General features: G+C 49.0%; 1 protein-coding gene across 6 annotated transcripts in view; it reads right to left on the reverse strand.

Moving 5' to 3' along the window:
* The window catches only part of UNK (unk zinc finger), a 253,205-nt gene that overhangs the window by 176,429 nt on the left and 63,214 nt on the right, over positions 1–13,562 (reverse strand). For 2 of the 6 annotated variants that reach the window (XM_063960581.1, XM_063960580.1), the window contains exon 2: positions 3,996–4,216. In XM_063960581.1, the coding sequence (XP_063816651.1) occupies positions 3,996–4,216 (221 nt within the window). Of the gene's footprint in view, positions 1–3,995; positions 4,221–13,562 lie in introns of all 6 variants that reach the window. The other 4 variants (XM_063960583.1, XM_063960585.1, XM_063960584.1 and 1 more) reach the window with 2 other exon arrangements.

Raw genomic sequence — 13,562 nt, forward strand, 5'->3', positions numbered from 1 at the left:
AGACTTGTTATCTCTACAAAAACTTCTTGATGAAGTCCCCACTCTCCTGGATGGAGATCGTGTCTGCTGAGGAAGTCTGCTTCCCAGTTGTCCACTCCCGGAATGAAGACTGCTGACAGAGCGCTTACGTGATTTTCCGCCCAGCGAAGAATCCTGGTGGCTTCCGCCATTGCCACTCTGCTCCTTGTCCCGCCTTGGCGGTTTACATGAGCCACGGCTGTGACGTTGTCTGATTGAATCAGAACCGGTAGGTCGCGAAGAAGATTCCCCGCTTGTCGTAGGCCGTTGTATATGGCCCTTAATTCTAGAATGTTGATGTGTAGACTAGCCTTCTGGCTTGACCATAGTCCCTGAAAATGTCTTCCTTGTGTGACTGCTCCCCATCCTCGGAGGCTCGCGTCCGTGGTCACCAGAAACCAGTTTTGAATGCCGAACATGCGACCCTCTAGAAGGTGAGCACTCTGCAGCCACCACAGGAGAGACGCCCTGGGGGACAGGCTTATTTTCTAATGAATTTGAAGATGGGACCCGAACCACCTGTCCAGAAGGCCCCACTGAAATGTCCTTGCATGAAACCTGCCGAAGGGGATGGCCTCGTAGGTCGCCACCATTTTTCCCAGTACTCGAGTGCATTGATGGATTGACACTCTTTTAGGCTTTAACAGGTCTTTGATCATGTTCTGGAGTTCCTGGGCTCTTTACTACCGGGAGAAAAACCCCTCTGTTTTTCCGTATCCAGAATCATGCCCAAAAAAATACAACCGAGTTGTCGGAACCCACTGTGACTTTGGCAGATTTAGAATCCAGCTGTGCTGTTGTAGTACTCTCAGGGAGAAAGACACTGTTTTTAATAACTGCTCCCCGGAACTCGCTTTTATCAGGAGATCGTCCAAGTATGCGATACTTGTGACCCCATGTTTGCGCAGGAGAACCATTATTTCCGCCATTACCTTGGTGAAATTCTCGGGTCCGTAGAAAGCCCAAACGGCAACGTCTAAAACTGGTAATGACAATCCTGTACAGCGATCCTTAGGTACGCCCGATGAGGAGGATATATGGGGATATGAAGGTATGCATCCTTTATGTCTAGTGACACCCTAAAATCCCCCCCTTTCCAGGCTGGATATCCTTGCCTTGAGAGATTCCATCTTGAATCTGAACCTCTTTAAATGTAGGTTTAGGAATTTTAGATTCAGAATCGGTCTGACCGAGCCATCCGGCTCTGGGACCACAAATAGGGCTGAATAAAACCCTTTTCCCTGTTGCTCTAGGGGAACCATGATAAACACTTGCTGTTGACCCAGCTTTAGTATGGCAGCCAAAATTATTTTCCTCTCCGGGGAAGTAGCTGGCCATGCCGATTTGAAAATCGGTGTGGAAGCACCTCTTTATTGGATGTGGTAGAGGCCGGGGAGGACACTTTTCCTGTGAACTGGCCGTAGCCGGTGATCTTTTCCCTCTACCTCTACCTCAGGCGAGGAAATAAAGCCACGCCCCTTTCTGAACATACGCGACCGCTAGGACTGCATCTGTTATTAGGGTGTTTCCTTTTGCTGCGGGGGAACATAAGGCAAAAAAGACGACTTACCCGCGGTAGCTGTGAAAACCAGGTCCGCGAGGCCCTCCCCAAATAAAACGTCACGCTTGCAAGGTAAAGCTTCCATATGACTCTCCGAGTCAGCATCACCTGTCCATTGACGGGTCAGCAGGGACCTACAAGCAGAACCTGCTATGGCCTTAGCCCTTGAACCCAAACACCCAATATCTCTCGCAGCCTTTCTCATATATAGTGCTGCGTCCTTGATGTGACCTAAGGCCAACACCATACTATCTTTTTCTAGGGTGTCAATGTTAGACGACAAGTTATCAGCCCAAGCTGTAATTGCGCTACCTACCCCTGCCGACGTTACTGCAGGTCTAAATAGGGCTCTGGCAGTCGCATAAAATTTATTTTAAGGTAGATTCCTGCCTACTATCTGCAGGATCCTATAGGGCCGCCGTATCAGGGGACGGTAATGCTTCCTTCTTGGACCAGGGCGTTAAGGCCTTGTCCAGCGTGGGCGAGGATTCCCACCGTAACCTGTCCTTTGAGGGGAAAGGATACGCCATAATAATACTCTTGGGAACTTGCAGTCTAATGTCAGGAGTCTCCCAAGCTTTTTTAAATAAAACGGTCAGCTCATGAGATGAGTTAGGTTATTTTTCTTTAAATATGCAGACCCTCGTGTCAGGGACAGAGGAGTCCTCTGAGATATGCAAAACAACGTTTATTACAATAAACCTATATTGAATACTCTTGCGACCCATGGGTGCAACCTTGCATCATCCTAGTCGACACTGGAGTCGGAATCCGTGTCGATATCAGTGTCTGCTAACTGGGTAAAGGGACATTTGTGGGACCCTGAAGGGTCCTGGGACACAGTAAAAGCCATGGGTTAATTCCCTGCTTGTCTTTGGACACTGCTTTGTCCAATCTGTAATAAAACCACACTATCGTTCAAAACATTCCACATGTCCACCCAATCAGGTGTCGGCTATGTCGACGGAGACACCACCACCATCTGCTCCGTTACCTCCCAAGACGAGCCTTCCGCTTCAGACACGTCGACACACACGTACTGACCCCCCCCCCCCCCCCCCACACACACACACTGGGATAAATAAATATGGGGACTGACACAATAAGGCCCTTTGGAGAGACAGAGAGAGAGAATGCCAGCACACACCCAGCGCCACAATATGCTGAAACCACGGTCCCAGCCTAAATAGCGCTTTATATATAAATATATGTACAAACTGCACCAAATAAATGTGCCCCCCCTCGTTTTTGTCCCCTGTTATTGTTCAGCAGGGGAGAGTCTGGGAGCACTTCTCTGCAGCATGCTGTGGAGAAAAATGGCGCTGGTTAGTGCTGGAGAATCAAGCCCCGCCCCCTCGACGGCGGGCTTCGGTCCCGCTCAATTTCTTTATACTGGCAGGGGTTTTATATTAAATTACCTCAGCAGTATCTAATATCTGTGCCAGTGCCGTTTATGAGGTAAAAATTGCTGCCATGGGCGCCCCCCCTGCGCCCTGCACCCGTACAGTGTGTGTGTGTGTGTGTGTGTGTGTGTGTGTGTGTGTGTGTGTGTGTGTGTGTGTGTGTGTGTGTGTGTGTGTGTGTGTGAGCAACGAGCTGCGCTGTACCTCAGTGAAGATCTGAAGTCTTCTGCCGCCTTTGAAGTCTTCTTTCTTCTCATACTCACCCGGCTTCTATCTTCTGGCTCTGTGAGGGGGACGGCGGCGCAGCTCCAGGACGAACGACGAGGATGAGACCTGTGTTCCGACCCTCTGGAGCTAATGGTGTCCAGTAGCCTAAGAAGCAGAGCCTATCATTTAAGTAGGTCTGCTTCTCTCCCCTCAGTCCCACGATGCAGGGAGCCTGTTGCCAGCAGTGCTCCCTGAAAATAAAAAACCTAACAAAAAGTCTTTTTCAGAGAAACTCAGGAGAGCTCCCCTGCAATGCACCCAGTCTCCTCTGGGCACAGGATCTAACCGAGGTCTGGAGGAGGGGCGTGGAGGGAGGAGCCAGTGCACACCCATTCTAGAGTCTTTGGAGTGCCCATGTCTCCTGCGGAGCCCGTCTATGCCCCATGGTCCTTACGGAGTCCCCAGCATCCTCTAGGACGTAAGAGAAAAATAGTAAGCAGATAGTGATCATGTGGCCAGCATCTCTCTTATGCAATCCTGCTGGCCACATAGAGTGCAGCACTGGTGACGGGCAGCCACACCGGTGCCTCACCAGGTTACACTGTTTGTATACATTGTTTAGTTTGTCTGGCCAGTTACTCCTGTTATTGGGGGTACTAACATCAGGTTGTGGGCAGTAGGTTGTGCATACAGTACTCTGCTAAGGTGAAGCGACAATTTTACATTTTTGTAATATTTGTAAAGCATTTTTTGCATTATATTAATAGATCTATGATATACACGATACTAAATAAGAAGCTACTTACTCATCTCCCTCAGGGCAGAGGCCTGATGTTTCATCATACTTTGTGCAGTAGATATCTGGACTGTAGTTAAATGTTCCATCTCTACGTCTTACTGATCTCCGCCTTCGCTGGTTGACAAAGTGCCAATGAAAACAGGTGTAGGGCCTATGCTGAGTACACTTGTGCTGCACAAAGAGTGGACACTGCTCAGTCCGGAACTCTTTCAGGTACCTGGGGAAACACTGACTATAAGCAATGATGGTTATAGAATTTGATGACATAGAGTAATAGAATGCATACCTATTCAAAGTTTTACAAGTATTACTTAGGGTAGTATGGTTGGTGTAATAGTTTGCATTACTGCCTCACAGCACTGAGGTCATGGGTCTGAAACCCACCATGGCACTGTGTGGAGTTTGTATATTCTCCCCGTGCTTGTGTGGGTTTCATCCCACAATCCAAAAATATACTGGTGGGTTAATTGGCTCCTGATATAAAAAACAAACAAAAAAAAAAAACAACAAGTTGGTGCATGTACATGTGTTTAAGGCAAACTAGATGGACCAAGTGGTTCTTATCTGCTGTCAAATTCTAGGTTTACTTGTACCTTTCGAATTAAGTGCTTGGTTTGTTTTATTTCATACTGTGTAATCATACTGTACATAAAAACACATTTTATTTAGTGAAGTAGAAATGGGATTTCTGTAGTTACATTAAAACCTTTTTTCAAAGTCCATTAAGGGATACTCGAATCATGGGGAGTAGAGATGCATGCAAGAACTGAAGGACTTTAAGAAATAGTCTGAGCTCCTCCCCCTCTATACCCCCTAGCCAGGAAAAACAGGATTTTAATACCTACCGGTAAATCCTTTTCTCGTAGTCCATAAGGGATATTGGGGGAATAGACGGGGTCCAAAGGAGCCAGTGCACTTCAAATTTCTTCAACTGGGTGTGCTGGCTCCTCTCAAGTAGGCCTTCAGAGACTTAGGAACAGGTAAGGCTGCCGACACATAGGCCTGTTGGATAGTAAGCCTAATCCAACGAGCAATGGATTGCTTGGAAGCAGGGCAACCCTTTTTATGCGCATCATAGAACACGAATAAGGAATCCATTTTTCTGACCCGAGAAGTGCACTTGACAGATCTTCAAGGCACACACAGCATCCAATGCCTCCAGGAGGAGCAGAAGCGTCAGAACTGGACGGAACTACAATAGGTTAATTCAGATGAAACACGGAGACAACCTTCAGCAGGAACTGCTCCGCTCTGTCCTCGTAAAAGACCAACTACAGACTTTTACACAATAAGGCCCCCAATTCTGAAACACGTCAAGCAGAAGCCAGGGCTAGTAACATCACTGTCTTCCACGTGAGGTACTTGTCTTCTACCGTCAGAGGTTCAAACCAGGAGGACTGTAGAAATTCCAACACAAAAACCAAATCACAGGGTGCCATAGGCGGCACAAAAGGAAGCTGTATGTGGAGTACCCCTTGCAAGAAGGTCTGAACTCCTGGCAACACTGCCAATTTCTTCTGGAAGAAAATGGAGAGGGCTGAAATCTGGACCTTAATGGAACCCAGACGTAAGCCCTTATCAACTCCAGCCTGCAGGAAACGTCCCAAATGGAACTCCGCAGGCGGATACGTGCGTTCTTTGCACCAAGAGACACATCTCCTCCAGATATGATGATAGGGTTTTGACGTCACAGGCTTTGTGGATTGAACCATGGTAGCAATAACCTTGGAGAGGCCCTTGTGAGCTAGGATGTTCCGCTCAACCTCCATGCCATCAAACGCAGTCGCCGTAAGTCCGGGTAGACTAACGGTCCTTGTTGAAGAAGATCTCTTCTTAGTGGTAGAGGCCAAGGATCTTCGACAGACATGTCCAAACGATCCGCATACCACGCCCTCCGAGGCCAATCCAGGGCAATTAGAATTGCCTGGACACCTTGATTCCTGATTCGTTTTAGCACCCTTGGGAGCAATGGAATTAGAGGAAACAGGTAGACTAGCCGGTACGGCCAAGGCGACGCCAGTGCGTCCACTGCCCTCGCCTGAGGGTCCCTGGTCCGTGAGCAATACCAGGGAAGTTTCTTGTTGAGCCGAGAAGCCATCATGTCGATTTGTGGGCAACCCCACCGGTCAATGATCTGCTGGAACACCAGATGGTAGAGCCCCCACTCCCCTGGGTGGAGATGGTGACGACTCAGGGAGGTCCGCCTCCCATTTGTCCACACCCGGAATGAAGATTGCCGACATTGGCCTTGCATTTCTTTCCGCCCAGAGGAGTATTTTTGAAATCTCTCGCAAGCAGGCTCTGCTTTTCGTCCTTCCTTGTCGATTGATATACACCACAGCCGTGGCATTGTCCGACTGTACCTGGATCGCGTGATCTTTGAGCAGAGGAGAGGCCTAAAGCAGAGCATTGTAGATCGCCTGAAGTTCCAGAATGTTGATCGGAATGAGGGCCTCTTGGGTTTACCACCTGCCCTGGAACTGCGCCCCTTGAGTGACAGCTCCCCATCCCAGTAGACTTGCATCCGACGTGAGGAGGGTCCAATCCTGAATCCCGAAACTCCGCCCTTCTAGGAGAATGGAGGACTGTAGCCACCACAGGAGAAAATCCTGGCCTCACTCAGGAGATCCAAGTGAAATGGAGGTCGGAGCACCATGCGGACCATCTCCTGAAGCGTTTTCGCCTTGTCCTCTGGTAGAAATACCTTCTGGGCCACAGTATCCAGCAACATCCCCAGGAACAGGAGCCTCTAAGTTGGCTCCAGGTGGGACTTCTGCAAGTTGAGGATCCACCCATGGTCTGATAGAAGATGGATGGTGCAGTCGATATGGAGCAACAAAAGCTCCCTGGAACGTGCTTTTATTAGAAGATCGTCCAGATAAGGGACCACATTGACCCCCTGAACCCGGAAGTTGGAACATCATCTCCATTATCACCTTCGTGAATACCCTCGGGGCTGTGGACAGTCCGAAGGGTAGCACTTGGAATTGTAAGTGATTGTCCAGTAGGTCAAACCTTAGGTACGCCTGATGAGGCGGTCAAATCGGAATATGGAGATAGGTGTCCTTGCTATCCAAGGAGACCATGAATTCCCGTTCTTCCAGGCCCACAATCAATGCTCGCAGGGATTCCATTTTGAACTTGAACACCTACAAGTAAGGATTCAAGGATTTGAGATTCAAAATGGGTCTGAACGAACCGTCCAGTTTTGGCACCAAAAACAGGTTTGAGTACAACCCTGTGCTGCGTTGCGGTATTGGTACTGGAACAATGACGTGGGACAGAACCAACTTTTGGATTGCCTATTGTAACGTAACTTGCATATCCTCCAAAGCTGGCAAGCTTGATTTGAAAAATCGTTGAGGGGCTGTACTGTCAAACTCAAGCCTGTAGCCCTGAAACGAGATCTCTGACCCAGGCATTCTGGCAGGAAGTCTCCCAGATGTGGCTGAAGTGACGCAGTCGAGCTCCCACCTCGAGATCCACTCTGGGTGGGTGGGCACTGTCATGCTGAGGCCTTACTGGAAACAGAACCGGCGGACTGTTCCTGAGAACTGGTGCTTGCAGGTTTTCTGAACTTCCCTCTGGTGCCTCGAGCCGCATTGGAGGCACCTCTGGCCTTAGATCAAAATCTGTGAGACCGAAAGGACTGGACAGACGGCCCCGGATAGGAGCGTCTCGCAGGCGGGGCCCCAGAGGGGAGAAAATAGGATTTTAATTACCTACCGGTAAATACTTTTCTCGTAGTCCATAGAGGATGCTTTCCCAGCCGTAACTTTGTAAATCAAGGTATCCAATTCGACCCCAAAAAGCCCTTCCCCAGAATAGGGGAGGGATTCCACACTACATTTGGATTCTGCGTCCGCAATCCACTAACGCAACAAGGCCCTGCGCGCCGACACTGCCATGGCAGAAGTCCTAGCATTAATGTTTCCCATCTCCTTGAGCGAATCACAGAAGACACGGGTAGTGTCCTGAATGTGCTTCAGGAGGGTTGCAATAGTAACAAAGGGCATATCCCCAGAGAGGCCCCCCTGAATCTGAGTGGCCCAAGAATGATTGTGACATACCAGCTGCTGTGTATATAGATTTTAGGGTAGTCTCTATCTTCCTATCCCCAGGATCCTTCATGGTAAAGGAGCACGGGGCGGGCAGCACTGCCTTTTTAGACAGGCGAGAGACTGAGACATTCACCCCAGGGGGTTTCTCCCAAAATTTTCTACCTTCAGGAGCAAATGGGAAAGTGCGCAAAAACTTTTTGGACACTTGGAATTTTTTGTCTAGATTTTTCCAGGCCTGTTTGAATAAGTCATCTAACTCTGTAGAATCAGGGAAAGTGACAGGCTTGTTTTGTACAAAGAAAAACAACTGCTGTGACGCAGTGTCCTCTAGAGGGAGCTTTAACACATCCCTTATAGCCAAAATGAGGGGTTCAATCCCCTGAGCAGCATCGGGATCCCCACTAACAGGGTCCAGGTCATCCCCATCATCCTGTATATCATCATCTAAATCAGATAGAATAGCAGGTAAACCACCCTTCTAAGGACCTACATGAGAGAGGGGGGCTGTGCATCTGCCCATACTGCTAATTTTGCAACAGCTTGTTGTAGTAGCTGAGTTTTCTGCACATTAGCAGTGAGCTGGGATGACATATCAGATATAGTTTTAATAGACCCTAACAGTGGGGCTCTGGACCCTCTCCCCCAGCCCCTTCACTGATTTGTGAAGACTGACTGGATTGTTCACAGGAAACAGAGTCATTAGGTAAGGGAGAGAATCTGGTGTGACATACACTGCACAGTTTGTGTTTACCCATATTCACAGTAAGCCCAATAACATACATATACAGACAGTTATAATGCAAGCCTGCCCTACTGTATGTGAAAGGAAACACAGAGACAGAGATAACACCAGCACACCCTGAGCTGCACAGTCCCAGTGAGGCTGTCAGCTCCCTATAATACAGTAAACACTAACAGTTATTTCTTCTAGATAGGATCAGGATAGTGTACACAAGCGGCTCTCGGCCTTTGCTACACCCTGTACCAGATATCCAGCATGTCTGAGGATCAGGAAGTGCTGTGTGTGCTGCAGTAAGTAGAGGAAGGTGCCAAAACGCCTCAGGTCCCGCTCTAAAGTGGCTCCTCCCCCTCCTATGGTGCCAGAGTTACATACATTTTTTATACTGTCAAAAATAAGAATTTACTTACCGATAATTCTATTTCTCATAGTCCGTAGTGGATGCTGGGAACTCCGTAAGGACCATGGGGAATAGCGGCTCCGCAGGAGACTGGGCACAAATAGAAAGCTTTAGTACTACCTGGTGTGCACTGGCTCCTCCCCCTATGACCCTCCTCCAAGCCTCAGTTAGGATACTGTGCCCGGACGAGCGTACACAATAAGGAAGGATTTTGAATCCCGGGTAAGACTCATACCAGCCACACCAATCACACCGTATAACTTGTGATCTGAACCCAGTTAACAGTATGATAAAACAGAGGAGCCTCTAAAAAAGATGGCTCACTACAACAATAACCCGATTTAGTTAACAATAACTATGTACAAGTATTGCAGACAATCCGCACTTGGGATGGGCGCCCAGCATCCACTACGGACTATGAGAAATAGAATTATCGGTAAGTAAATTCTTATTTTCTCTGACGTCCTAGTGGATGCTGGGAACTCCGTAAGGACCATGGGGATTATACCAAAGCTCCCAAACGGGCGGGAGAGTGCGGATGACTCTGCAGCACCGAATGAGAGAACTCCAGGTCCTCCTCAGCCAGGGTATCAAATTTGTAGAATTTAGCAAACGTGTTTGCCCCTGACCAAGTAGCTGCTCGGCAAAGTTGTAAAGCCGAGACCCCTCGGGCGGCCGCCCAAGATGAGCCCACTTTCCGTGTGGAATGGGCTTTTACAGATTTTGGCTGTGGCAGGCCTGCCACAGAATGTGCAAGCTGAATTGTACTACAAATCCAACGAGCAATAGTCTGCTTAGAAGCAGGAGCACCCAGCTTGTTGGGTGCATACAGAATAAACAGCGAGTCAGATTTTCTGACTCCAGCCGTCCTGGAAACGTATATTTTCAGGGCCCTGACTACGTCCAGCAACTTGGAGTCCTCCAAGTCCCTAGTAGCCACAGGTACCACAATAGGCTGGTTCAGGTGAAACGCTGAAACCACCTTAGGGAGAAATTGAGGACGAGTCCTCAATTCTGCCCTATCCGTATGAAAAATTAGGTAAGGGCTTTTATAGGATAAAGCCGCCAATTCTGACACGCGCCTGGCTGAAGCCAGGGCCAATAGCATTACCACTTTCCATGTGAGATATTTTAAGTCCACAGTGGTGAGTGGTTCAAACCAATGTGATTTTAGGAACCCCAAAACCACACTGAGATCCCAAGGTGCCACTGGAGGCACAAAAGGAGGCTGTATATGCAGCACCCCTTTGACAAACGTCTGAACTTCAGGAACTGAAGCCAATTCTTTTTGGAAGAAGATCGACAGGGCCGAAATTTGAACCTTAATGGACCCTAATTTTAGGCCCATAGACAGTCCTGTTTGCAGGAAATGCAGGAAACGACCCAGTTGAAATTCCTCTGTAGGGGCCTTCCTGGCCTCGCACCACGCAACATATTTACGCCAAATACGGTGATAATGCTGCACGGTTACATCCTTCCTGGCTTTGATCAGGGTAGGGATGACTTCATCCGGAATGCCTTTTTCCTTCAGGATCCGGCGTTCAACCGCCATGCCGTCAAACGCAGCCGCGGTAAGTCTTGGAACAGACAGGGTCCTTGCTGGAGCAGGTCCCTTCGAAGAGGTAGAGGCCACGGGTCCTCCGTGAGCATCTCTTGAAGTTCCGGGTACCAAGTCCTTCTTGGCCAATCCGGAGCCACGAGTATAGTCCTTACTCCTCTCCTTCTTATGATTCTCAGTACCTTGGGTATGAGAGGCAGAGGAGGGAACACATACACTGACTGGTACACCCACGGTGTTACCAGAGCGTCCACAGCTATTGCCTGAGGGTCCCGTGACCTGGCGCAATACCTGTCTAGTTTTTTGTTGAGGTGTGACGCCATCATGTCCACCTTTGGTTTTTCCCAACGGTTCACAATCATGTGGAAAACTTCTGGGTGAAGTCCCCACTCTCCCGGGTGGAGGTCGTGCCTGCTGAGGAAGTCTGCTTCCCAGTTGTCCACTCCCGGAATGAACACTGCTGACAGTGCTATCACATGATTTTCCGCCCAGCGAAGAATCCTTGCAACTTCTGTCATTGCCCTCCTGCTTCTTGTGCCGCCCTGTCTGTTTACGTGGGCGACTGCCGTGATGTTGTCCGACTGGATCAGCACCGGCTGACCTTGAAGCAGAGGTCTTGCTAGGCTTAGAGCATTGTAGATGGCCCTTAGCTCCAGGATATTTATGTGAAGTGATGTCTCCAGGCTTGACCACAAGCCCTGAAAATTTCTTCCCTGTGTGACTGCTCCCCAGCCTCTCAGGCTGGCATCCGTGGTCACCAGGACCCAGTCCTGAATGCCGAATCTGCGGCCCTCTAGAAGATGAGCACTCTGCAACCACCACAGAAGAGACACCCGTGTCCTTGGGGACAGGGTTATCCGCTGATGCATCTGAAGATGCGATCCGGACCATTTGTCCAGCAGATCCCACTGGAACGTTCTTGCGTGGAATCTGCCGAATGGAATCGCTTCGTAGGAAGCTACCATCTTTCCCAGGACTCTTGTGCATTGATGCACTGAGACTTGCCCTGGTTTCAGGAGGTTTCTGACTAGGTCGGATAACTCCCTGGCTTTTTCTTCCGGAAGGAACACCTTTTTCTGGACTGTGTCCAGAATCATCCCTAGGAACAGAAGACGTGTTGTCGGAATCAGCTGCGATTTTGGGATATTTAGAATCCAGCCGTGCTGCCGTAGCACTACTTGAGATAGGGCTACTCCGACTACTAACTGTTCTCTGGATCTTGCTCTTATCAGGAGATCGTCCAAGTAAGGGATAATTAAAACGCCTTTTCTTCGAAGAAGAATCATCATTTCGGCCATTACCTTGGTAAAGACCCGAGGTGCCGTGGATAATCCAAACGGCAGCGTCTGAAACTGATAGTGACAGTTTTCTACCACAAACCTGAGGTACCCTTGATGAGAAGGGTAAATGGGGACATGGAGGTAGGCATCTTTGATGTCCAGAGACACCATATAGTCCCCCTCTTCCAGGTTCGCGATCACAGCCCTGAGTGACTCCATCTTGAATTTGAACCTCTGTATGTAAGTGTTCAAAGACTTCAGATTTAAAATTGGTCTCACCGAGCCGTCCGGCTTCGGTACTACAAACAGCGTGGAATAATACCCCTTCCCTTGTTGCAGGAGGGGTACCTTGATTATCACCTGCTGGGAATACAGCTTGTGAACTGCCTCCAATACTGCCTCCCTGTCGGAGGGAGACGTTGGTAAAGCAGACTTCAGGAACCGGCGAGGGGGAGACGTCTCGAACTCCAATTTGTACCCCTGAGATACTACTTGCAGGATCCAGGGGTCCACTTGCGAGTGAGCCCAGTGCGCGCTGAAATTCTTGAGACGGGCCCCCACCGTGCCTGAGTCCGCTTGTAAGGCCCCAGCGTCATGCTGAGGACTTGACAGAAGCGGGGGAGGGTTTTTGTTCCTGGGAAGTGGCTGTCTGTTGCAGTCTTTTTCCCCTTCCTCTGCCCCGGGGCAGAAAAGAGGAACCTTTTGCCCGCTTGCCCTTATGGGGACGAAAGGACTGAGCCGGATAAGACGGCGTCTTTTTATGTTGAGAGGCTACCTGGGGTAAAAATGTGGATTTCCCAGCAGTTGCCGTGGCCACCAGGTCCGATAGACCGACCCCAAATATCTCCTCCCCTTTATAAGGCAATATTTCCATATGCCGTTTAGAGTCCGCATCACCTGACCACTGTCGCGTCCATAATCCTCTTCTGGCAGAAATGGACAGCGCACTCACTCTTGAAGCCAGAGTGGAAATATCCCTCTGTGCATCTCGCATATATAGAAATGCATCTTTTAAATGCTCTATAGTCAACAATATACTGTCCCTATCCAGGGTATCAATATTTTCAGTCAGGGAATCCGACCAAGCTACCCCAGCGCTGCACATCCAGGCTGAGGCGATTGCTGGTCGCAGTATAACACCAGTATGTGTGTATATACTTTTTAGGATATTTTCCAGTTTTCTGTCACCTGGTTCCTTGAGGGCGGCCGTATCTGGAGACGGTAACGTCACTTGTTTTGATAAGCGTGTGAGCGCTTTATCCACTCTAGGGGGTGTTTCCCAACGCGCCCTAACCTCTGGCGGGAAAGGGTATAATGCCAATAACTTTTTAAAAATTATCAGTTTTTTATCGGGGGAAACCCACGCTTCATCACACACACCTCATTTAATTCGTCTGATTCAGGAAAAACTACAGGTAGTTTTTTCACACCCCACATAATACCCTTTTTAGTGGTACTTGCAGTATCAGAAATGTTTAACACCTCTCTCATTGCCGTGATCATGTAACGTGTGGCCCTACTAGAAGTCACGTTTGT

This window comes from Pseudophryne corroboree, chromosome 3 (assembly GCF_028390025.1).
Source record: "Pseudophryne corroboree isolate aPseCor3 chromosome 3, aPseCor3.hap2, whole genome shotgun sequence".
In the NCBI taxonomy this organism is placed as follows: domain Eukaryota; kingdom Metazoa; phylum Chordata; class Amphibia; order Anura; family Myobatrachidae; genus Pseudophryne; species Pseudophryne corroboree.